The sequence below is a fragment of the Hemicordylus capensis genome, chromosome 3 (assembly GCF_027244095.1).
Source record: "Hemicordylus capensis ecotype Gifberg chromosome 3, rHemCap1.1.pri, whole genome shotgun sequence".
NCBI classification, from domain to species: Eukaryota; Metazoa; Chordata; class Lepidosauria; order Squamata; family Cordylidae; genus Hemicordylus; species Hemicordylus capensis.
Window position 1 is genome coordinate 338,111,424 of NC_069659.1, and position 26,158 is coordinate 338,137,581.

Sequence of the window (26,158 nt, forward strand, 5' to 3'; positions counted from 1 at the left end):
ACTGGCACTACATGGCAAGAATTGTTCTCGATCACTTTGCTTTCTCTGACTTTCTAGATCTGGAATAAAAAGCTCTATACAAAGTGTGACTGTAGTTGGGAACAAAACCTCTTTTCCTTCTATTCTTCCTTCCCTCCCTTTTTGATGGGGAAGAAAATTTGCTGTAATTCTGTTTGATACGGTTGGTTCTCTTTTTGTTTATCAGAGGAAATGCCCCAGATTGAAACCAGGGTGGTTCTAGTTCAAGAAGCTGCTAAATATGAGGAACTCCTGAAAGCTTTAGAGGTAAATAGATCTTATAGTTCATAATATTGAAATATTGGTGCAGTTGGGACTCTGGGTGACTTTCATTTCATACTGAAGTTATCCTCTTCTGCAGACCATTAAGATAATGGAAGTTCCAGTTATAAAGATAAAGGAAACTATTCCTGGTAAATCGGAGGAGAAACTAATTAAAAGTATTGTGCATATGGTATGTAGGAGACATGTGTCTGTGTCTGCATGCAGCATGTTATACTACTTGGGACTGGAGTCAATTACCACTCTCTTGACTTGTGGGTAAAATAAAGGCACAATAAAGGTAAATGGTGCACAATGGCATTAGTTGAACAGAAACTCATACCAGCCTTGTAATTGTCCATAGGTTGGTATTGGTTCTTAATTTTTGCATATCTGATTGTTAAAGTGAATCTCCTGAGTGGAGCTTGGATTAGATAAGCTAAAACTCTTGTTCTTGACTGGGAAAAGCAGTCAGGTTTCTGTTCAACTGGCTTCACATTTAATGGCATGTCTCCACCAAATATATGTGTATTAAAAGTTGTAGTCTTGTTGTATTACACAGTGTTGGGAAATCTTATAGGGGTACAAAATAAATTTGGCATTAACATTATTATATAAATAACATTTGAATTCTTTTCCAACAAAGGAAATTAAGGTGCCTTACATAAAGACAGAATCATTGAAAGCATATGAGGACTCTGACTCACTAGAATTTGAGACCATCTTTGTGATAGCAGACTTCCAGGATTCCATTTTTAATGACTTGTACAAGGCTGACTGCAGAGTTCTTGGGCCGCCAATAGTAATGCACTGTGCTAGAAAAGGCGAGGTAAGAATATGGCTCAGGGGCCTATAAATGATTAGTGTCTGTGCTTGATTTTATGTATATATTTGAATGCGACTATTGGTTTATTTCCCCCTGTAGTCCTGAAGTCTGGACCTGTTTATAAATACACATCTACCTAAACTCCTTGTACAGCTTTCTGATTCAGTGGACATCGTAGGCAGTTGACAGTAAATCAATTGCCATGAAGTTATGCTAAAAAATAACTGCAAAAACAATAGCACACAATAAAATGATCACATCACAATAATCAATATAAATTTGTTTGTAACTTGAACTAATAGCCATTCTTGGGTACAAAAATGAGTAACCTTTTTCAAAACTTCCAGACAGTGCGAGCTTTGAGAAGTACTTTGTTAACTTCTGGTACATGCACAGTGACTTCAGTTTGGATACATCTATGCAATCACAGGATAGTATTCGAATCCTGTGCCTATTCTTGGAACATGTATCTTAAACAATCAGGCTTGAAGTGTGATGAGCTTGCAGCTGAAGAGGCCCATTAATAAACCCCTCTTGTCTGTCTTGGTCGCATTTCTTGAGTTGTAACAGAGCTGCTGTGGAGTACACTTTTTACTCTCTTTCTGTGCGTACATGAATGCATCTGTGCATGAGACAAATGTCAGATGTAGCCTAAGCTTTTTGATGGTCTGTTCCCTCCATTCAAACATTTGAGCTTGAAATGTTTCCCCACCTATGCTGTGCACATGATGGCCAACACCTCCTATTTCTACTTGGTGGAGCTGCTTGCTGTTTCTCCATTTAGCTTCTCTGGGGCATTTTAAAATGTGCTCTGCTCATATGAAGCCTCTCCAGCCTGGAAAAAAATGGATTTTCTAGATGGCAGCATAACATATTTTTAAGAGTTGGCCTGAATGTTTTTAGGCACTAGCCTTGTATTGGGATGAATTAATCTTTCAATTATCTAGTTTTATATTTCTGGGTGCCCCTCCTCCCCCGAGCATATTTGAGTATCTAATATTGAATAAAAAAAGCTGAAGCTCTTGAGAATGAATTGTACATATATTTCAAATCAGCCTTGCAAATAGTATGTGGATGGACTTTACTGATGCACAGGGGTTGATGTACAAGGATAGCCAACATCTGGTTTGTACTGGCTTTTAATTTGTGTTAAAGTGTTCTGCTTCCTGCCCTCATAACATCTAGCTTTCACATTGCTTGTCTGAGCTACTGAGATACTTCTCATTTTTCTCTTCTAAGCTCTGTGACCTGATTCTTGTGCAACAGCTGTTGGGGAATACTTCTCCATAGTTTCTTCAGTAATGTCTAGATGGAGAAATCATATAAGCAGGGCCAGTAATGTGGTTTCTTCCACTTCAATATGCCCCTGTTGCAAGGGACTGAGTTGTTTGCCTGGGAGGGAACCATGTATTTGTCCTTCCCCTGTGGCTTCTACATTAAATGTTTTCTGGACTAGTGGAATGCCTGGGAAGTTTCTTTTATTCAGTTCTGCTTTAGGAGCAAATTAGGCCTATAATTTCAGGAATGGCATTAAAAAATCTTCCTAGGGCCTAGTGTTCTTAAGTGTGCTTAACGGCCATTGGAATGGGCTCCCTGTTGAAATAAGAACCTCCCCGTCTCTGACAGCATTTAAAAGGTTAAAGACCTTAACCTTTTAAAAGGATAGTCAAGCTTGTTCACCCAGGCTTTTAATAAGATTTACAATTTTAATAGTTAACACTTCTAACATGTGTTACATTTCATATTGTGTTAATGTTTTAACTTTTGCTTTAATGGTGTTTTTATTGTAAAGCGCCCAGAGATGTGAGTTTTGGGCAGTGTAGAATTTGTTAAATACATAAAAGATAACTAATCAATTTTAAATTTATTTCAGCCTCTGCCTTTCTCATGTCGTCCACTGTACTGTGCCAGTATGCTGAATCTTGTATTATGCTTCACAGGATTCAGAAAGAAAGAAGAATTGGTAAGATTGCCTACTGCACATCTTTGAGTGGTGCACTTAACTTCAAGTAGCAATCTATGTAGGGTTTACTAGTCTTGTGATTTACCAACTGCAGCAGCAGCACCACCACTTGGATGTTTAGTTGCTCATCTTCTTCTTTTTTTTAAAGGCACTCCAACAAGTCCTTCAGCTCATGCGCATATTGATGTTAAATGTGCAAGCAAGTCAGTCGGTGTGAAGTAGTGGACATCCTAAATAAGTGTGTGGCTGTGTGCCCACGCTGCAGAGCATTTGACTTAGTTGCACAGCATTTGGGGTGGGAAAGATCAGCAAAATCCCCCCTTGCTTTCATGAATGCCCACACTATGATATTTGGAAATACTTTTAACAGTGTGGATGCTTCTCCCTGGAGTGCCCTTGCATCGAACTAGATGTCATTGGAGTTTTGAGTGTTGTTCAGGAAGACCTGGATTTAAAGTTCTCCTTAGCTATGAAAATCACTGGGTGATTGTAGGCTGAGAGAGGGTGGCTGTCCCAGCTTGCCTTGTAGGGTTGAAAGGAGGTGAAAATGTGATATAACTCCATATATCTCATCTTGAGCTCTTCTGAGGTACAGTGGGATACAAAGGGTGTGCTGAATGAAAACTGGTGATGACATTCAATGTGCCTAGCATTTTGTGAGGTAATATTGTAAAATTTGCCTAGCAGAGTGGCTTGAAGGATATCTATGAAAACCCAAAAGACTGTCTAAATGCCCTCATGGGAATACTGGTTTTGTTTCTAACAGCAATTTCAATTTAAAGCTCATTTTCAATGTTGAATATATTTAACTTTACTCCAACTTTGTTTGTAGGTTAAGCTGGTGACTTTGGTTCATCATATGGGAGGGATCATTCGGAGGGATTTCAGTTCAAAGGTTACACATCTGGTGGCCAGTTCTACACAAGGAGACAAATTCAGAGTATGTGAATTTCACTTCCTAATCTAAGATTTGGATGAGTCCCTCTCCCTTCCACCCCCCCCCCCCCCCGCCAATATGTCCAAGTGTATGATGCAAAAGGGTAAGTATATATGTCTATTGGAAAAAAGTAAACATTAGGTTTTTTCAGCCACTCCATGTTTTTGGGCTTTAAAAGCAATGGATGATCTTCTCTAACCTACCAAGGGGCAACACTCTAGCCAAGGAAATATGAAGTGTATGATTCTTAGATGAGTTCAAGAGCTGGAGATATTTTTTTTAAGCTTGGCTTTTTCTAGTGTATTACATTGTAACTTATTTTTTTTTTAAAAAATTTGATTGTTAGCTGCCCTGAACCATCTTGGATTGGGTGCTGTAAAAATGAAATAAGTAAACTGGAGTGCAAAAATAGGTTTCTACCCATGGCTTACTCCAGTTTCCCCCTCAGCCAGCTGCTGCAGTGAGCTGCACGTACTCAGTTCTGGGCCTAAGGAAGTGCAGCCACAAGCCAAACCTACAATTGTACTATGAATTGACAGCTCTTTCGGTCTTTTTCGGGGGTGATGGGAGTAGGGAAAACTAGGCTCTTCTGCAAAAAAAACACCCCTTTCCTTATCCTGTTGAGCAGTACAGTGATGTGGGGGGCAGGACAGGCTTATATACAGGTATAGGATTTTTGTTGTACAATAATGTTTGTGATGTATCAGAAATATTAAAGCAAGTAAGTTTTTAACTCTATATAAAAGCAGTTGCAGTCAATACAGTGAAGTCTACAAGGAGGAACAGATTTTGCATTTAAAACTTGAGTGGTTTAGATCTTGCACCTTGCTGTTAAAACTTTTCATATGTTGTAGGATCCTTCGGAGACATGTTGCATTCGCATAAGTTTCTATGAAGTTTTAATAGACTTAAATATTAACCCTGACAAAACAAACGCTTGTTTGGCTTCATGAACTGTATTCATTTGCCTCAAAAACCTAGTAAAAGAACTGAAATTTAAAGAAATCCTCCTAGATTTGTTCTGAATTATGAGTTTTTATTTATCCATCCCAATACTATGATCTTTCCTATCTCTTGTGGTGGTAATGCGTTTGACTAGTATAACTTAGTTTACAAGGAACAACCAGTTTTATATTTTGGAATGCTTCAAGTAAAGGAAGATTACTTGTTTGGTTTGCAGGTTGCTGTGAGTCTAGGAACCCCAATTATGAAAGCAGAGTGGATTTTTAAGGCATGGGAGAGAAGAGATGAAATGTATGTATCTGTTTTTCTGCTTGAGAGTAGATACAGCATGATACTGAGTGCGGATTCCTCTGTGAAGCAAAGCTGACAAATGATGCAACTCGGTCTAAATGTCTCTTCCCTCCATTCTTTAGTGACTTCTGTGCTGCTAATGAGGAATTCAGGAAAGAATTCAAAGTTCCTCCATTTCAGGATTGCTTGTTGAGTTTCCTTGGGTTCTCTGATGAAGAGAAGAAGAATATGGAAGAAATGACAGAAATGCAAGGTTAATCTAAAAGCATTGCAACAATAGGAGGCAAATACTATTATGAATGCACAAGTACTTTAATTTTTTTTAAAAAAAAAAAACTTAACAAAAAACAGAGATGGTTTTCAGCGCAGGGTGTGCCAGCAGACTCTGCTAATAGCTAGCATGTCTTCATGGTACTGATATTGTGGATTTCACAATATGAAATCCATTGTTGGCTAATGTACTGAGAGCATATTGGATGTGTATCTTTGTTTTTATATTTGTATCTATATGCAACAGAAGGTGGCTTGTTTAATAAGCTGTACACTCACACTGGATTAATCATGTGTGTGCCATGCTTCTGCATGGTTAATAGTTGCTCTCTTGACTTAGGACTGTTCCAACTTAATGGTGGGATAAACTCCTGGTACCTTTTCTGAACTGTGAGTTTAATTGGCATGTCTCAGAATCTGGTATTTCCTTTCTAGAAGAGGGCATGCACCTTATGTAAGTGAATTTGGTATATATGAGGAGCATCGGCTTTCTACCATTTAGTAACTAAAACTAGCATGGAAAAGTATGTATGCATCTCTATCAGTATAGAACACTATGCACTTTCAGCTCTTTATCAAGTATATCATGAATCATTGGGATATCAGGTTCAGTATTTCTATAGCAGGGGCTCTCAACCTTGCATCCCCAGATATTGTTGGACTACAGCTCCTATTATCCCCAGCCAGGATGATGGAAGTTGTAGTTCAACAACTATGGGGACCCAAGGTTGAGAACTCCTGGTCTATACTGGCTGGCAGCCGCTCCCCAGAGCTTCAGTCAAGGGGTCTTTCCCAGCCTTACCGGGAGAGGCCAGGGATGAAACCTGGCCTTTCTGCGTACAAAAGATGTGCTCCACCGCTGATCTATGGAGAGGATTGCTGGTCTTGTGGTAGCAAGCATGACTTGTCCCCTTATTTAAGCAGGGTCTGCCCTGGTTGCATATGAATGGGAGACTAGAAGTGTGAACACTGTAAGATATTCCCCTTGGGATGGAGCTGCTCTGGGAAGAGCAGAAGGTTTCAAGTTCCCTCCCTGGTTTCTCCAAGATAGGGCTGAGAGAGAAATTCCTGCCTGCAACCTTTGAGAAGCCACTGTGAAGACAATATTGAGCTAGATAGACCAATGGTCTGACTCAGTATATGGCAGCTTCCTGTGTTCCTATGTTCCTAGATACTGTGTGTAAGAAACCTGTGCTCCTACCTAAAAACAAGAATAGTATTTTCTACTTCTATGATTGGTTTCTATATGGCTTTTCCACAACAGTGCCCAAAGCTTTTTGGCACTAGTGCTCAAAGCACAACAAATACTTTTAAAATATAAGAGGCAGTAACTTCCACTGAAGAGCTGGAATTTCACCGAGCCCATGATGGAGGCAGGCTTTCCCTGGCAGGCAGTTGCCAGACAGTACTGTATTTTCACAAGTATAACTTACAGCTGATAGTTGTTTGTGTCAAAAAAATTCTTGTACAGCCCACATTTTGCAGGTAGCCGCAGCTGCCTTTATCATTCCCTGAAGCTTTTTTGTCTGACAAGGTAGTGTTCACTATGTAAAAATTAAGTTGTATACCACATACCCACTTAATTCACCCCCCGCCGTGCATGCACACACATGTGCAGACACATCGGGATGCAAAAACTTGCACAACCCATGGGTTATATTTATGGAAATAAGGTAATTTCCACGGAGAGGCATTGATATACTGCTCTAGAGTTCTCAGAGCACTCAATAATATGTTTCAGCTGTGTAGGAGAGGTCAATATTATCTCTGAACTGCAGATACAGATTGTGGTTCTGAGAGTGCTTGCCATCTAACAAGTTCATGTCTGTGGTAGATTTGAAGAAGGGATTTTGTGCTCTTGACTGCTATGTGAATTGGTGTTGCGTCCATTTTTATTTATTGCTTTTCAACATATTTCACAAAGTGTGTTAGACAATGGTTCCCTGTCCCAAAGAGGTTCACTAAGGGGTCATAAGGGCCTTTGTGAAGTCTTTGTTGAAAAGCAGTATATAAAATTAACAGTACACTTCTGGCAAGCTTATTCAGCATAGGAGCAAGTTAGGAAAAGACAATAGGGAGATGCCAGCAATAGTTACTGAAGGGACACTGCGCTGAACAGAATAGGGATAGCTGATTTTTGCTTGCTAAAAATGACAGCACCATAATTTTAAAAGGAAACTCTGTCTAGTTTGAAGGGGTTAGAAATACAATGCTCTCTAACGCTACTTATTGTCTTAAATGACTGAGAGACTAGGTGCTGAGAACTGTACGCTTTCAAGGGGGTTTAGTTCTGCTGACTTGGACTTCTCTTTACTCCCCCTTGACTGTACAACAGTAGTATTAAATGTTGAATTCAGTGAAGAATAGATTAGTCTTACCTATCCTCTTCTGTTTGTAGGTGGACAACATTTACCTGTTGGTGACACAAGGTGCACTCATCTAATAGTTGAAGAAAATACAGTAAAAGACCTCCCATTTGAGCCATCTCAAAACCTCTATGTTGTAAAGCAGGAGGTTAGTTTTTAATAGAACATTCTGGGTTTTTAATCATGCAAATAACTGTATAAATCACTTGGCTTATCCTTTAGCTACTGAAAAGGATGGATTGTTTTAAATGTAGTTTATTATGGCTAGCTGTATATGCTTGAACACATGACAGAATATTCTTTCTCTCCCTCTAGTGGTTTTGGGGAAGCATACAGATGGATGCCAGAGCTGGAGAATCTATGTACTTGTTTGAAAAGGTGAGCTGCTACTGAGGGATCCAAGAATTTTGGGAACAATATGCAGAACTTATCTGGGATCTCAAACTTGTTTCACACACACACACACACACACACACACACACACACACACACACACACACACACACATATACACACACACACATACATACATACATATGAATGAAATGAATTTAAAGTGTTTAAGACCCACGATGTCTTAGAGGCTACTAATTCAATTCATATAAAATAGCAAGAGTTAACTGCTTCGGTTTCTTAGTTCGCACTGAAATAGTAATTAGTTTTAGGTGGCTATGTCTTTCAACTGCATGTAGATCTAAGCTACGGAGATTCAATGAAAGTTACCAGTCTAAATTTTGTATTTAATTGCAGCCGGACAGTCCTGAACTCAAAAAATCTGTCTCGCAACTCTCTCTGAGTACTCCAAACAGCAACCGAAAGAGACGTCGCTTAAAGGAGACCCTTGCTCAGTTGACGAGGGAGACAGATATGTCTCCCTTCCCACCTCGGAAACGGCCATCAGCTGAACATTCCCTTTCTATGGGATCCTTCCTTGATATTTCCAACACGCCAGAATCAAATGCAGCTAACGGAGGTACAGCTGAACCAGCTCAGTGCATTTTAATAGCTCTGGCTAAAAGACAAACCACTGAATTCCTCTAGTGACATAAGTAACAGTGTGTTTCCTCTTCAAACTATGCAGGGGACAGGACAGAATTGAGGAATACGAATACTGATAGACAGAGAGGCAACTTTCGTTTCAATAAATTTAGTCGGATGAGGAGGAAAACATGCAGACTCCCCAGTTGTATTCCTCTGGATAATGTTGCTCCTCAGTGTTGTATAAACTCTTTAGAAAGCCTACAGAAAACCATCAAGGCAGCTGTCAGTAAGCCATCTGAAAGTCTAGTTAATGGAGCATCTCAAGGAAGGACAGTAATGAATCTTCAAAAATATGTTCTTTTTCCAATGGAAAGCAAAGAAGCTTCTGTAAGCCTCTGTTCCCTTTCAGCTCTGAAATACAATATTGCCTTATGTGATCATCATCTAGGTAGATACGTATCAAGACCACCACAAGATGGTGATGAGTCGGCTTCCTTAACATTTCCAGATCAAGATTACCATTTAGGCCATGCAGAACTTGATTTAGAGTGTGATTCATGTACTAAAAGGGCAATTTCAAAATACCGATTGGATCAGATCCTGGAACCTGACTTCCAAAACAAACTACATTTCTTCCATGAAGTAGAGAGATGTAGATGTGGTCATGTTGAAAGTAAGTCGGCTATGACTTGTGCAAATGTTAGTGCTGAAACGCAGCAAGTGATCTGTGAGAGAAGCAGCCAGGAACAAGGCAGTAAGGAGAGGTGTACCTTTGATGATGGGACACCAATTAATGAAATTAATAGTTGGACAGCAGGCCCTGAACCAATCTTGGATTTAAACTCAGGTGCCAATTTCATTTGTACTAATGCTGTGCTGATAACAGGTAAGCATTAGATACTCTTCAGAATCCTAGTTCTTATTGCATCTGTAATCTTGGGTCATCTATCCTTCCCACAGTATTAAACTTCATTTTTGTCCTCTGTGTATGTATACATAGCCCAGTTATATTCCCTGTTGGTATGGGCTGTATCTGTTCTTGTACAAATAGTTCATATGGGAGGGCAAGTAGTGGACTTGGCTGAACTGCAAGATGCAGGATAACATTAAGACAGAGTTTTCTCTGGTTTAAGAAAGTTTTTTTATTTTGTGCAACATTTTAACACTTGGAACAGTACTCTATCATTCTGTTAAAGAATGAATGAAAATACTTAGATAATCTATTAGAATAGATCTTCCTGTCTCTAAAAACATAACCTTTTTTGCATATTCATGTCTTATGTCTCCTCCCACAGAAACTCCTAAATCATGTACAAAGCCATCCAAAAACTCAACTCCTCTTCCTCCAAAGCAGTCTGCAAGATGGCAAGTTGCAAAGGAGTTGTATCAGACGGAGAGCAACTATGTAGACATCCTGACAACTATAATTCAGGTAATGCTATACTTGTCTTTTCTGTGGTGGATGAAAGCTTTCAGCAAGGGCTTACCACATCACCTTCTAAAATAATCCTTTTAAAAACTTGGGCTTTTCCTTTTAATACTGGTATTGCAACAAATGTCTGCGGCCTGATTTCTTTTTGCTGCAGGTAAGTTTTCATGTCTTGCAGAAAGGACAGTTTTTCCCCAGAGACATGGAGATAAGACAGGGTCATACACTAGGAATGACAATTGGTTATGGCTCCCTGATGCATGCCCACGCCATGGGTTGTGTGTGAACAGACCTTTACATGGGGCTCCCAATTGTCTGCCCTCACCCCCAAGGTGGGCAGGGGGAGGAAACATCCTAAAATGCTCCAATTAAAATATTTAACAGCTGGTGTGTTATGAGGCAGAGGCTCTTTTTCATAGGCAATTGGTGTTTTCTAGCATTTTCCCCATGATGCTTCCACCCTTAACAAGTTTTGCTTCCCACTCAGGTGTCTGGTCACATTCATGATCCATCTTGAGTAGTATTGTACTGGAGGGGAGGATATGAATATTGTAAATAAGAATAAAATGCTTGCTTTGCTTTATCGGTGCTGAGGTATTGGGAGCTGCTGGGTAATTCACTGGATCCATCTATCATATATTTTAAATTAAATTGCATCTTTGCATTTTATGACCTAGTCAGTGACTGATTTTTCCTGGAGGACCACTTTGCGAAGGGGTTGAAGGGTGGTGTGTCAGTGCTTCTACCTGTTTGGCTTTTAGCCAGCTCTGTTAACATGGGTGCCATTTTCTTCAACTCTGGGTTGGGTTGGCCATTGGGAGAACAACAGGAAAATATCCAAAGGTGTTGGTAAGTCTTAATAATACACTAGGGCAGCGTAGGGCACCAGGCAGCATCTCTCAAGGGCATGTTTGGCTCAGGAGCCTCCAGTTGATATACACCAAAATACATATATGTCGCAAATACATCTTTTGCATAAAATTATCAATCTGCTTTTGAGTACTAGTTCCAAATATGGTGACCATGGTTTTCAGTTTTTATTTTTCTGAAACTCCTGTTTGCCCAAGAGCTTTCCTTTTTTCAGGTCTTTCAGGTCCCTTTGGAGAAGGAAGGACAGCTTGGAGGCCCCATTCTTGCACCAGAAGAAATTAAAACCATATTTGGCAGTATTCCCGATATCCTTGATGTACACATTAAAATAAAGGTTAGTTTAAGACTTGTACATGCAGGGCCTCCACCCCTGTGCTGCCTCACTCTTGAGTTTCAACTTGTTTGAGCTACTTGAAGAAAACATTAATGCACCTTAAATGTTGGTTGGCAAAGAAGAAAAACTGGAACTTTTGGGAACTTTTGTTGAAAAGTGGAATACAAACATGTTGTATCTTCAATTCTTAGAATTGTGTGAGTTTTGAGTTAGAGTTTATGCAGAAGTGAGAGAACTCAGTGTTTGTATCAGTTATTTCTGTCTGAGTGTCTTGCTTGAGCATGGAAGGCAGAAGATTCTTAGTTTAAGTTTCCAGTTCCATAAGATTTCTAGTGCTGCTGCTGTTCAGTGCAGTATCTAGAGAGTCAGCCCCTTGAAACTGGCTTTCATCAGGCTTGATATTAAAAAATAAATAAATAAATTCTGAATGCTTGCCTCTTTTTCCACACCACGTATGTGGCATCTGAGTTGAAGGTAACTGAGAAGAGGGAAAGACACGCAAGGACAGGGTGTGACTTACAGACAGCAAATACTTGGGGGAAAATAGACAAGATATCTTCTTTGTTATAGGAGGACCTTGAAGATCTTATGATAAACTGGGCAGAAAGCAAAAGCATCGGTGATGTCATCCTTAAATATGTAAGTGTCCTCCGCCAATATACGAGCTGTGAGCAAGTGTTGACTTTGAAGAAACAAGAGTGCATGTAAAGGAACTTCTTGGTCTTGGAGGCATCAGAGAATTTGAAACATCAGCTCATTCTAAATGGGCCTGCTCATATTTATAGTGGTGGGCAAAGGTTTTATGGGTTGCAATCTCATGCCCAGTTTAACTTGTAAGCCTTAAATTTGTTGAGCTCAGTAGAATTAAGCACTTGGAGTGAGGCATGTGATTGCAACCTAAGTTTGGCTTTGATTGTGTAGGCTTTTGGGCTCATCCCTCTGAGATGTGCGCACAAAAGTTTTTTTATGCCCGCTCAGTTAGTTTTAGATCCACTCAGGTTGAATGGGGAAGGCCCCACTCTGAATGCATGTGCGCACACACTCCCTTTGATACAGCCACCGACACCTGTGTACATGTGCAACACAGTGTCTGAATAGAGCTAGGGTCTATATAGCAGTGGCTTTAAGAGTCTGAATATGCTACAGACTTCAGTCTGTGCTGGTCTCAGAGGCTTTTACCAATCAACTATGACAACTGCTTGTTCCTTTCAGCAGTTGGAATGAGAATCTCACTAGAGAAAAGTTACCTACTTGTCCCCAGCAATTATTCCTATGCTTTTGATACTTTGGTTGATGATCTGGTAATGGACACATCCCCTAAAAGTATCTTCTTGTCTGCTTTCCTGGAGTAACTGAACTGTACTTGGCGACATTGTACTGGGAATTAAGCCAAAGAAGAATTTTCAGTTCAAATTATGTAGGCAAATATAATAGCACTGAAAAGTAGCTGCCTACAATTCAGTCTTGTGGACTTCTCTAGTTTTGTCATGTGGTATAATCAGATTTGTTTCTAGTTTTTCTCAGTGAAGTGAATAAATTAATTTAGGTTTCAGATGTTGACACGAGATTCCCTTCTAGAGAGGAAGTCCTAAGAAAAGGGTGTAGTGTCATACTGTTTTGAATCTTAATGCATAAACATGTGATCATTTGAAGCAAGGCTCTGCCAGACAAAGAAACTGGCTGACAGCCTGACTAACACAGCCTGGTGCAACAGGAGAAGCACCGGTGGTGTTAACAAAACAGTTGGGGGTAAATTTCGATCCGCTCCCCTTCTCTGGGAAGCACTCTGTGCCACGCAGAAATATGTCCCTGGGGGTTGCAAGGACACATTTTTGGATGATACAAAGGCCTTCAGGGGAAGGGGAGGTCATTGAAATCTGCATCCCACCCACCCACCCCCACACACACTGGTACAGTGTTCATCTGAAAGTGGTTAGAAGCACAGCGCTTCAATAATCAGCATATAGGCCACTATTCTATTTAGGATGCCCAAGAAGCTCTGTTCCTTTGGTTTCTCTCTGTGGTCAAAACTTCAGATTCGTTATCAAAGTTTCTTGTAATAGCATGTATGCTGGACAACTGTCCCTCCCAGCAACAGTATGGTACAACTTCATGAAAGTATGAGGAGTTGCTTTATAGGCTCTCCTGATTGGTTTGGCAGTAACTTAAATCACACATATCAGTAAATTTAAGCTGATTACTATGATGTTTTAAGAAAGCGAATCTATTGAAATATTTCCCCTCACTTTACCTATGTGCATGTTGTGAACAAAATTTTTCATTCTTTCAGTCAAAAGACTTGCTGAAAACCTACCCACCTTTTGTGAACTTCTTTGAAATGAGCAAGGAAACTATTACCAAGTGTGAAAAACAGAAGCCTAGGTTTCATGCTTTCTTAAAGGTAATGGTTCTAGTTGCTGTTCCCTTTAATGTTGTGTTAATTTTAAATACTTTTAAATGTGCTCCTTAGTGAAATAAGAGCCTCCCCATCTCTGACAGCTTTTTAAAAGTCTTTAGACACATCTGTTCACCCAGGCTTTTAATTAATATTGTTTTAATGGTTTTAGTGCTGTTTTAAAAATTTTAAATTGTTGTAATATTAAACTTTTTGTTTTTGTTTTAAATAATGTTTTCCCCCCCTGTTCTTATTTTGTTGTAAACCACCCAGAGACTTAAGTTTTGGGTGGTATAAAAATATGTTAAAAAAATAAATAAAATAAAAAAACAAAATAGAATTGCATTCTTTAGAATGTGTGCTGCCTTCTGAAACACTTGACTTGGATTTTGGACACTGCGGGAAGCATCAAGGTCTTAAAAACCTTGGTTTGTTTTATAGTAGGAAAAATTGCAGCATTGAAACCTACACTAGACTATGAGCATATCTTTGCTTTTAATGTAATAGTTTAGCTGCCTCTGATTTAAGTTCCTTTAGAACTTGCTAATCCTGTTGGGAAGGTATAATCATGAAAGCAGGTGAACTTGGCTGTTGTTGAGTAACTGAATATCTTTATTGGTTCTCCTTGCTTTCCCAACAGTTATTGATCAATATTAATGCATTGAACCAGACTTTTGCTCAAACACTGGTGGCTATAATTAAGTATGAAGCCAAGCTTAGCCAGTTGTAAATGACTCTCTGATCCTTGGGACTGGTGAAGACCCAAGGTGGTAGCTTCTAGGAGATTCCTCCTTGACAGTATATAGACTGTCTTATCCTGAATCAAACCATTGACCTGTGTAGGTCCATATTGTCTATGCTGACTGGCATCTCTCTAGGGTTTCAGATAGGCCTTTCCCAACCCTGCCTGAAGATAGATACCAGGGATTGATCCTTGGATCTCTTGTGTATAAAGCATATGCTCTTTATCAGTGAGCTATGGTGGTTCCCTCCTTCATGTACAGTGGGAAATAAGATCTGTGATACTGACCTGATTTGGCATAGTTATCCTGGTGCCAAATAAAGCAGTCTAGACCTTGACAAATCCAGGAGCCAGGGCGCACCTAGACTAGGATATTCAGAGGTAGAGTTATTTAATAAAACATTTTTGTCCTAAACAATCCTGTGTATATTCTAGGTATGTTATTTGTAAAGGGGATACACAACTTATCCCGCCCCCCATGTCCCTCACTAAGACTGGTAATTCTGTCAGGTGTCCATTAGCTGGTTCCTAGATCTAGAGACAATTTGTCAAGGCCTAACTAGCCTTGGATTCTGAATCAAGTGATGAGACTTTTGGATGCACTGGCTCCCCCTCTTCAAAATATAGTAAAGCATAGTAGAAAGCAATTTAACTGTTAAAATCATACATTAATACTAGGGAAAGAGAAGAGGTTTTAGTAATGCAGCAAATGTGCACAAACAGTTGTCCGCCAACACTGATTGATACTGTTATAAATATTAACCATTGCTAATCACCTTTGTGTGAACACTGTTATGTGGCATGGTAGGTTTTTTTTAACAGCAACCTAGAAACATGGATAATGGAGAAGTATATTGGAAAGTGGAATCTGTAGTAGTTTGATATCCCAAAATAGTTAAGCAAATACAATTCTCTCATTTTTTTAAGTAGCAGCAAGAACTGAGTTTTAAAAATTTAGTTGTCTTTGGCATAAATAATGCCATTGTTCTCCCCTTGATAGATAAATCAAGCTAAACCAGAGTGTGGCCGCCAGAGTCTGGCAGAACTCCTCATCCGACCTGTTCAGAGGCTGCCTAGTGTTGCTCTTCTCCTAAATGGTGAGTATGTGGGCTTCCTTGTTCTTGCTTGTTAATCAGGGATCTACAAATTTAGGCTTAGCTCACTAGCCCGCCATCATTTGTGATCACCACCAATCCTCTGTCTTCTTTCTGATCTTTCTGATCTTTCCTCAGCAGAGGGCTGAGGAAAGAAGTGGAGCATCTGTTGTTTGCTCTTGGAGATGGTAAGGAACAGCGGGAGTCATATCCTACTGAAAGGATTCTAGCTGTTTCTTACCTTGTCAAAATGGCATTAGAAAGGAGAGCTCTGGTGAGAAGACTTGTGCAGTCCTGGGTGTCGTCCTTACTAGAGGGTGCTTACAGCTGAGAGAGGCAAATTTTCTGCAAAATGGCTGTATGTTATCTGATGCCATATAATTTTGTTAAAATGTTCCTTTTCAAAGTTACCATAGTGATGGTAAACACCTAAACATTTAAACATGAATGTGTTAGTTCTCAAAAGAATAGGTAATTTGTTTAAAACTGTGTTGGTTTCAGGCTCTGACTAATTGAACACTAAAGAGATCTTTTTAAAAAATGCTTTAAGAAGAATAATGGAATGTAACTGGACTGATTCTTGAGACATGATTAAGTACTGGTAGTAATACATGCCACTCCTTTGGTAAGCTACAAAGAGACTTAGATAGGCATTGTCACTTAGGCCTAACCAACATAAAGTTATGCATGTTTTAATATAAGATAGATGTGACATGGGTGTGTTAAAATTTTCAGATGAGTAAAGGTGAGAAGCTGTGATGGTTTGGGTCTTTAATCAAACCTGTAGAAGAGCTTCTATCTGCAAGAAGTAAAGTGCTAAAAGCTCACTCAGATCTACTAGGCCAAAACTTTTTTAAAGCCCCACACTTAATTTTTCTGTAGAATTTTTTCAGTTTCTAAAATTTCTTCTTGGCTGCTTTAAAAACCTTTGTGGTACAGTTAGGGGAAATTAATATGATGGATTTTTTTTAAAAAAAATTGTATAAAGTCAAATAACATGCTAGATCAGATCATAATCTATGCAAGGCATCAGGAAAATTTCATGGTACTTACTTGGGGGGGGGTTTGCAAATAAGGGAGAAATTTGCTGGGGGAAATCTTCTGCAAAACTTTCCAGAAAACTTTTTAATTCAAAACTTGCTAGAAAACCCACATCCCTGGCCAAAAGAAATGCTACCTATATTTAAGGAGTGAGATCTCTTTTTAAAAATATAAAACTTTTGCCTGGAAAGGAGAAGGTCCATTGGTCAGTGGGAAAGGAATTATGCTATAATCTCTACCTGCTTCTCTTCTCTCTGAGCCTTTATTTTTACTTTGAATACATTAATCCTCCATCTAGATCCTCTGCCATCTTAACCCTTCTCCCTAGAAACTAGCCCCCAAAGGCATCGTGATTCTTTTGAAAGATGCACAGACCTCTGCAAGTCTCCAGAGGGACATTCTCATAAAGTGGGGCAGTCAACAAAAGACACAAGTTCTCATATCATATCACTCTTTTCTGAACCTGGAGTGTTGGGAGTAGCATTAAGAGGATATCCTCAGTCAGTCCTTGGTCTCCCAATAATGCTTCAGCAAAAAAAACCCCAAAACTGTATGCATTCAAACATTTCCCCATAGCCTTGAAAGAAATGGGGAACATGTCCTTTTTTTTTTTTAAGGGTAAAAATGAAGTTTATTTAGCTTCTGACATATCTGATTCTGCACTTTAAAAGGCACATGCTGCAGTTAGTAACCTACATGTTTGAACATCCACAGCCTCTCATGTTGCAAGCTCTCTTAATATCCAGTGTCTTGTTGGCATGAACACAATGAAAAGTAACAACACTATTTTCATACTTTCCTATTGTAGACATTAAGAAACACACAGTGGAAGACAATCCTGACAAGGCAACTCTAGAGAGAGCCATTGAATCTCTAAAGGAAGTGATGACGTAAGTGGTCTACTCAACACAAGCTGGAAAAGTGATACTTTCTACTTACTCTGAAGCTATTTACAGTAGATTAATTTGGAAAGAATGGATACTGCCTGTTGAGCATATATGTGTGCTTTTGTGTAGCTTGTTTTGTGTTATGGTGTGCGTGCGCAGTGTTCCCTGTAAGAGGGATTCCCAGATGTTGTAGACTACAACTCTCATAATCCCCAGCCAAAGACCATTGCAATTGGAAATTATGAGAGTTGTTATCAACAACATCTGGGATTTCCCATTACAAGGAACATGCTCTGTGTGTGTAAGTTTAAAAAAACACAAACACCAAAAACCACACTGGCTGACTTGGAGAGCTGTAGCGGGGCTGCTACTGTGACTCTAGGGCCAGAGCATAGTATATGAGAGCTTGGGTTCAATCAGGAAGTTGGCCATTCAGCTGCACATAGGACTTGAGCATTTAATTTTCCTAGAACCTAGCAAACTTAACGTCTGACACTACTCTTCCTTGGATAGCTCAGTTATTATTGGTCAGTTACCTTTTTTTAAAAAAATGAGTTGCCTTATTTCATTCATACACACACTTGATAGTTCTCTACCTGCCTAGATCGTTTTGTAAAAAGGAGAAAAATAAAGTGTCATCCCGCATCGTTTCCTCCTCCCCCCCCCCCCGCACTGGTCCACCCTGGCCATACATAGCAGAATGTTTCTTAAGGTTATGGAGTATATTCTGAATGTTTTCCTCTTCATTTCAACCGTGAACATTCAGGTGGAAATGATGGACGACTAATACTTGATTTTTGTTAAGCTGCCTTTCGTGAACTATGCATGGCCTGCCATTCCACTGATAGAGACTTCTTAATGCTGGAATTGTAGGAATGTGTTTGATAATTATGCACACTTGTGCATAACACCTACAGAAAATGCCTGAGAGCTACAATAAGTACCTCTCAATAGCTGCAGTCAGTTGGAAAGTTTAGGGAGGAGTTAACACCATAGCAACTGCATGCCACATAGCCATTCCAGTAAGATAAATAGGTTTGATATGCTAGGAAGGGTAGTGACTTTGTGCCCCCTACCAAACAGCTCGATACATTTGGTCTCCAACTTCTTACCTGCCATATGGCCTCGTGTCCTCCCAGCCCCCATTTCCCCCCTTTTTACAAATCAGTAAATTGTAATCTCCAGAATCCTGGCTGTACTGAGTAAATACTCATTAAAATATGGGTGTTCTGCTTGCACAAAACTTTGAACTTTTGGTGCAGAGATCACAAGTCCTTGCATACATCTAGTGTAGTTCACGTGCAGTGCTAGCCCCTACAGACCTGGCTTAAACAAGATGCTGGACATGTGGAACACTCCATGGGTTAAGCTTTTCTTATATATCTGACGTCCTGTTTAAATTGGGTCTTGCCCAAACTTTTAACTAGATTGTGAAACAAGGTGATCAGGAATGATACAAGCATGAGCTTGAATTCACGATTAAAAGGTAAACTTGTATGTATTTTTGTTTTACTTGTTCTGTTTTTAAAAATATGCTCAATGTGGTTTAAAATATAAAAACATGTAAGAGAAAAACAGCAGTAAAATACATCAGAACAATAAAAATATAAAAGGCAACAATAAAATCACTTCAATTGCATGTTGGCAAAGAAGTTCAGAGACCCAGCAGGTCAAACACACAGAAGTCTACTTGTCAGAAGGGAAGTCTTCAAGCCCCATATAGACTAGGTCCTGCTGGTTATTTATGGGAGTTCATGACTTATTCTGTGATTCCACTGGACACAGAGGTGGTTGCATTCAACTTCAGAATAGTAAACAAAACCTATTTAAGTGTGTGGCACATACTGAGAGAATTTCTGACACAACACAGAGCTAAGTCAAGATGGTGAGCTAAGTGAAGCAAGACTTATGTACATTAGTCTTGCTATTTTCTAGATTTATGGGCTGATGCTTGAATGAATGAAGGGTTTGTTCATAAATAGAAATGCTGTTTAAGGTGCATGTATGCACCAGACTATGGGAAACACCTATATCAGGCAGCAGTGATATAGGAAGATGCTGAAAGGCATCATCTCATACTGCGTGGAAGATGGCAATGGTAAACCCCTCCTGTATTCTACCAAAGACAACCCAGGACTCCAGGAGTCGACACAGTCGATTGCACAACTTTACTTTATGCACTCCTGCCAAATAAATGCATAACTAAGTGGAATATTTTGATTCTCATGTTCTGTACAATGAGGACTAGATATCTGGATATCTTTTTCAATGTGAACTTAAAAGTGAATAATTTGTTTTAATGATAGGCCTATCTTGATTTCCCCCACCTAGGCATATTAATGAAGATAAAAGGAAAACTGAAGCCCAAAGGCAGATTTTTGATGTTGTTTATGAAGTAGATGGCTGTCCTGTAAGTATGTGGAAAGAGTAATGATGAAGCCTGTTAAGATAGGTATGGCCTCTTGGCGGAAATGATATTAGGGTAAGAACATAAGCCTTGGACCAAATTCATCAAGACTCCTCTTATCTAGTCCAGCACCCTGCTTCCCATAGTGGCCCACCTTGTTGTTGCTGTTTACATTTATATCCTGCTCTTCCTCCAAGGAGCCCAGAGTGGTGTACTACATACTTAAGTTTCTCCTCACAACAACCCTGTGATGTAGGTCAGGCTGAGAGAGAAGTGATTGGTCTAGAGTCACCCAGCAAGTCTCATGGCTGAATGGGGATTTGAACTCAGGTCTCCCTGGTCCTAGTCCAGCACTCTAATCACTACACAAGCCCACAAGCAGGAAGTTAAGGCATGCCCTTCTTCCATGACATGTTGGGAGGTTTCCTGCCTCTGAACCTGGCCGATAGGCTAGCCTTTGAAACTAGCAGCCATTGATAGATCTGCCCTTCATGAATTTGTCAGGACCCCTTTTAAAACCATCCAAGCTGGTAGCTAACACTATATCTCATGGCAAAGAATTCATAGATTATATATTGTGTGAAGAATACCTCTGGATCTTTGAGGTGGTCTGGTATTGTCCAAAATGTAGGTTAGGCACCTGCACAGTAGCACCTGTAGAAGGATTTCATAGCTCCTCAAGGTACTTTGAAGCTCCGCGCTTTGCATGCAAAGCATGCTTGGTATCTTTGGCGGCAGAGTTTTGATCTCTGAGGTGATCCATGTTCCCTCACAGTTGTGTGTTTGTGCCTGCGCAGTAGTCCCGCGGAGGAATATCAAGCTCCATGAGGCACTCTCTTGCATCCTGAAGTGCACAAGACACATCTATTAATTTCAGTAGGAGAGCACCTCTCTCTGTTCCTTCTTGTCCACCATGCTTGTCGCATCATAAGGTTCTGCTCCTCTCTCGGCCTGTGAAAACATTACATTTACTGCTTTCTTGTCTTAACTTTGGACCATTTTTTGTGACTGTTTTCTGGATTTCCCTCTCAATTTTGGTCAGTTATACAATTCATTTTTTGGACCCATGGCTCAGTTTAGACTACTCCCTTGCCTTATGGACTCAAAGAAGACATTCAAATTCCTGCAGGGGTACCGTCTTATTTTCTGACAGGCATGAATGCTTGATTTGTTTGTGGGGAAAACGACAATATAATTAATGCAAGATCTGCCGATCGTTCTCTAAGCATGCAAGAGCAGGGAACTTCGCCTACGAGCTGCGCGTTGTATGAAACTGCCCCCAATGCCGAGCCCATCAACTTCGTCAGTCACAACACCAGCTGACCATCGGCCACTGACAGCAACTTCGACATTGAGTGTTCAATCCTCAACGATTTTGAAAAGCCATGGTGACTCCACCTCTTAAAACGCCTGCATCAGTCGACAAGGACGACTGACACAGTCAACACAAGGAATATAAACACGACCACTCAGATACCACTGGCCAGAGTCTAAGTGCCATCATGTACCATCTTCTGGTACATTATGGCATCGAGGTCGGGGCTCCCATCTTACTTACTGACCACTATGTCGTCTGCACATACACCATTGTCTTCCACAGCTCAATGTCATGGGATTGTCTCACCTACATCAACTCGACATACTGCTTCCAATTCTCGCCGTGCTAAACTTAAGGACTGCAGTCTCGTCCATGGTTCCTGAGCACTCATCGACACTGTCGCCAGCAGCACCTTCAAAGTCAACGATTCCCATCTCAAAAACACTGCTGTCTACCATTTCCAAGTCTTCAGTACCTCATCCTCCGATATCCATGCCTTGTTTGTCTTTGATACCAGCAAAGCCTCCATCACCAATCATCGTTGAACACTCATTTGCCTTCTGTAGCGGATTAAAGCCTTTGTCTCAGAGCAATGTCACATGAGGGAAAGAAATGCTGAATCATCCCTGCTTGAACTGTCTGGCTAGGCATCTCCTTAAACTATTCTGTAATTATCGGTAAGTTCAAAATGCTGCCACCAAGCACCCTAGAAATTGTAGAGAACTGGACCAATGGATTGGGTACTGTAATCCAAGGTCCTTCTGTAACTGGGTATTGGACAAATTAAAAAAAACAACCTTCCATGTGTAGGCTTACACGGGATGAGAAAAATGATAGGTGCTGAAAATCTGAGGACATGTTTGCACCAGAGAAAATCCCCCTTCGGGCCCCCACTTGAGTTAAAAACCAACTTGGAGAGGCTTGTAAAAAGAAAATACTTAAAACAGTTTTATTCAATTACTGCAGACTGCTTCTGTCTGAGGCTTTCTTAGATACAGTTAAGAATACTTAGTAGATTACAAAAATAGGTTGTCTTAGGCATGTTTAAATGTTAAGACTCTCTGAGTTTTTTGCAATGCCCTTGGTAGGATGGGTGTAGGTTAGTGTTTCTTATTTCAATTACGTTGCAGGTAAACTATAACAAAATCAGGAATATGCAAATCACACACCAAAGAAGTATAAGTTTCTAACTCAAAGTCTGACTAAACAAACTTGTCCCTCAATTAATCTTCTCAAAGCCAAAACCCAGGCTTCCTTACCTTGAACTCACCAAACTCCAGATCAGAATTCAAGCTTCCTCCTGACCTCCTATCTTTCAAGGAGCTGCAGAGTCATTCTCCTGCAGCCAGCCTCTGTGGCTACATGTCGTCCTCTGAGCAGCTCCAGCCTAGCTGCTCTTCTTGAACGAAGAACTCTCTTCTTCCTGGCAACAGCTTTCTAGGTCCCACCCATCTGATGTGCTGATTGGCTGAGCCCTGGAGTTTTCCATTAAGGGGTTTAATTTACATGGCCTTGATGATAACACTGGTTCACTTCCACCTGTGCTAAAGTCCCCTTCGGCATCTCTGGCTCATAATACTCCCAGGTGCTCCCCGTCTTTTCGCTGGAGGGAAAGGCTCCACAGCTTCCATCCCAGCCACTTAACTATTGGAGTTTGCCGAGTGCCCTTGACCCTGGTCATATTTGTGGTTGTGAATGCTACAGAGATAATCTTCTCTTTTCCTCCCTGGTCTCTCCTATGATTTCGATGATTATAGGTTGTGGAAGACCATGAAACTAAGAGGCCTTCTTAACGAACCACAAACACCTGCCCACAAAGAAGCCCCACAAAGGGGCTTTGGAATATGCTCCCTGTTGAAATAAGAGCATCTCCTTCTCTGTTTGCTTATAGGAAGGCCTTCAAGACACACCTGTTTTCTCAGACTTTTAACTGAAATTAACTTTAAACTACTTAATTGTTTATCTTATGATATTGTTTGTTTGTATTCTGAAATTCTAACTATTTTTACTCAGTTTTGTATTTGTTCTGTGTTCTGTACACTGCCTAGAGATGCACATATCAGGTGGTATAAAATAGATAAATAAATAAAATAGCCAGTTTCATGGCCAAATATCATTACTCCATTTGCGATACTTTCAAAGAAGACATCAAGGACACCTCAGACACGATTAAATACAAATTTAAAGAAGTCCTTTCTAAATCTGCAGATATTACTCACCAGCACCTTAGCACTGCTGAGCACCTCACAGTAACAGATTCCTGCACCTTAGCAGGTGCTGTCTCCCTACACAGACATACCTGGCTCTGTTCTTCTTCTCTCCAAATGGATATGAGGGACAAAAAAACTCTTCTCTTCAATGAAGGATCATTTAGTACTCAGACTGACGATACCATGGAAAAGATGAGAAAATCTAAATTTGCAGCAAAAACGTCTACATCTTCGTCTTATTTGTGGTCATATTCCCAGAGATACAAAAAACATGACAAGCAAAAATTTCAGTTCAGCAAGCCAGACCACAGGAACTACAGAAAGCCCTTCCAGTACAGTCACTGGTGGTCCTATCCACAAACAAAAGCAACAGCAAAAATCCAAACGTCTGGACCAGTCCAAGCAACACCCTTGATTGGTTGCTTTGCCCACTTTTGTGACTTGTACAGCCAACATTTGCCCCTTTCACTCCAGCTTGGCCTCTCATTACATCTGATACCTGGGTGTTAAGTATCATCTCCACTGAATACACAAAATTTACCACTGCTCCCATGGGCAGTGGTAAATACACCCATGCAACTCCTACCTTGTTACAGAAGTACAGGAACTGCTGGGGAAAAGGGCAATGGTACCTTTCCCCCAAAAAACACCAATGGATGGGGGTTCTATTCAAGATACTTCCAAGTCCCCCAAAGAGACAGCAGTCTGCCCTATACTGGACTTGTATACCTTCAACTACTTCATTCACCTGAGAAAATTCTGAATGTTCACCCTGCTGGGCTGCCTTCCTCTCCTACCAGAGGAGGAATGGCTTGCTATCCTAGATCTGAAAAATGCCATTCATATCGCTATTAATCCAAGACACAGGAAATACCTTTTTATTTCGCTGTGGGAGATAAAGCCTACCAATACATGGTTCTCCCATTTGGCCTCTCCACAGCGCCATGAGTTTTCATGAAGTGCATAAGCACTGTAATTGCCCACCTGAGAACCCAAGGTGTTTCAATTTTCAAACAGCCAGCAAGGACTCTCTACCGCTCATGCAAAATTCAATCCTTTCTCTTCTGGAAGATCTAGGCATCCAGGTAAACTAGAAGAAGTCCAGAAACTGCCTCAAACTGCAGAGTCCAATACTCTTCAAAGGCACCATTCTGGACACCCAAATGAAATGGGCATTCCTTCCAGAGGAAAGGGGACTGACTCTCAATTGTACACTTAATCTGCTCATTCAGAGCCAACCTAAAGCAAAGGGCTTGAGCGATCCAAAGACTTTTAGGTTTGTTGGCTTCTTGTACAGCCACCATAGAATACTTCTGGCTTGGAATGGGACTGCTCCAGATGTGGTTTCTGTCAGTGTTCAGACCGAACATAGACAGCTAACATTTATGGCTTCTGATTCTTCAAATGGTCCTTGAGTCACTACTCTGGTGGACTGTTCCAGAAAACTTTGCAATGAGCATTCCCTTTCAGCCTCCTTTTTCCAATGATCACTCTGACAACCTACTCCTCTCTCAAAGGCTGGGGTGCCCATTGTGTTGGACTCCACGCGCAGGGCCTGTGGAACCATCACCAGTCAGCTCTGCCTATAAATTTCCTGGAGCTCCTGGCTGTTCTTCTAGCACTCAAATCCTTCCATCCCCGACTCAGAAACCAAACTGTTCAAATTCTTCTGGACAACACAATCAACAAGGAGGAACGTCTCCATGTGCCAAATTATTGAGGGGGTCACCCTTAATTAGGAGTACTACTTCGGATAGGCTAGTACAAGTCCAAAAAACAGATGCCGGACACCAGCTGGATTTAATTCATCAGTTTATTATTATACCCTAAATACTAGTTAAACTATAATTCATTCACTCACATACCGGTATGTATTCTTACCAGCCCCACTTAAAGGTGATCAGTCTTTAATGGGGAGTTGGGAGAAGCTGGAGGCCCCACGATCTGTGCTTCTCAGAGAAAACCTCTCTTGATGCCTGACTTAAAAAGGGTTGCCTGCCTTTGAAGCTGTTTGCTGTTACGTGTTTTCATCCGTCTTCTGATCCCAGGATTGACCATAGTCCTTGTTTTCAAGCAACTCCTTTCTGCTGTCTTCGGCATATTTTATCTGGTTTTCCCTGGTACTTTTGGGTCCTCTGTATTTCTTTCCCAACATTTACCATGTTTTGGGGGCTGGTATATCCTTTGCTTACTCATGCATTCTTTCAGTCACACACACAGTTCATTTTATTATTTGTTTAAACAGAAGTAAATCATTCTATTATGTTTGCAGACAATCCTTTAAGTGGGAACCATTCCTCTTATCAACATCAATACTTCAGTTATACACGTAGGCTATAGAACTACCACATAAACAATCACTTTTAATCAAATAATTATACTAGCTGTATTATATGTCATCCAGATCCCTGTGCAACCTAGCTATCCAACTTTGTGACTGGAGTATACCCTCTGGTTCTACACATAAAGGGCACCGACAACATCCTTGCAGACATTCTAAGCAGAAAGACTGATTCCTCCCATCAGCATGAATGGAAAATCAATCAAGACATACT

The 26,158-nt window shown here is 40.4% G+C and overlaps 1 protein-coding gene across 8 annotated transcripts in view; it reads left to right on the forward strand.

Moving 5' to 3' along the window:
- Positions 1–26,158, forward strand: part of ECT2 (epithelial cell transforming 2) — a 56,349-nt gene that overhangs the window by 3,566 nt on the left and 26,625 nt on the right. For 2 of the 8 annotated variants that reach the window (XM_053311667.1, XM_053311664.1), the window contains exons 3-20: positions 206–285; positions 380–472; positions 926–1,108; positions 2,979–3,068; positions 3,901–4,008; positions 5,186–5,259; positions 5,382–5,512; positions 7,928–8,043; positions 8,211–8,273; positions 8,646–8,868; positions 8,977–9,762; positions 10,172–10,308; positions 11,390–11,509; positions 12,080–12,148; positions 13,800–13,910; positions 15,647–15,743; positions 17,590–17,671; positions 20,000–20,078. In XM_053311667.1, the coding sequence (XP_053167642.1) occupies positions 206–285; positions 380–472; positions 926–1,108; positions 2,979–3,068; positions 3,901–4,008; positions 5,186–5,259; positions 5,382–5,512; positions 7,928–8,043; positions 8,211–8,273; positions 8,646–8,868; positions 8,977–9,762; positions 10,172–10,308; positions 11,390–11,509; positions 12,080–12,148; positions 13,800–13,910; positions 15,647–15,743; positions 17,590–17,671; positions 20,000–20,078 (2,642 nt within the window). The remainder of the gene's footprint in view (positions 1–205; positions 286–379; positions 473–925; positions 1,109–2,978; positions 3,069–3,900; positions 4,009–5,185; positions 5,260–5,381; positions 5,513–7,927; positions 8,044–8,210; positions 8,274–8,645; positions 8,869–8,976; positions 9,763–10,171; positions 10,309–11,389; positions 11,510–12,079; positions 12,149–13,799; positions 13,911–15,646; positions 15,744–17,589; positions 17,672–19,999; positions 20,079–26,158) is intronic. The other 6 variants (XM_053311671.1, XM_053311669.1, XM_053311672.1 and 3 more) reach the window with 4 other exon arrangements.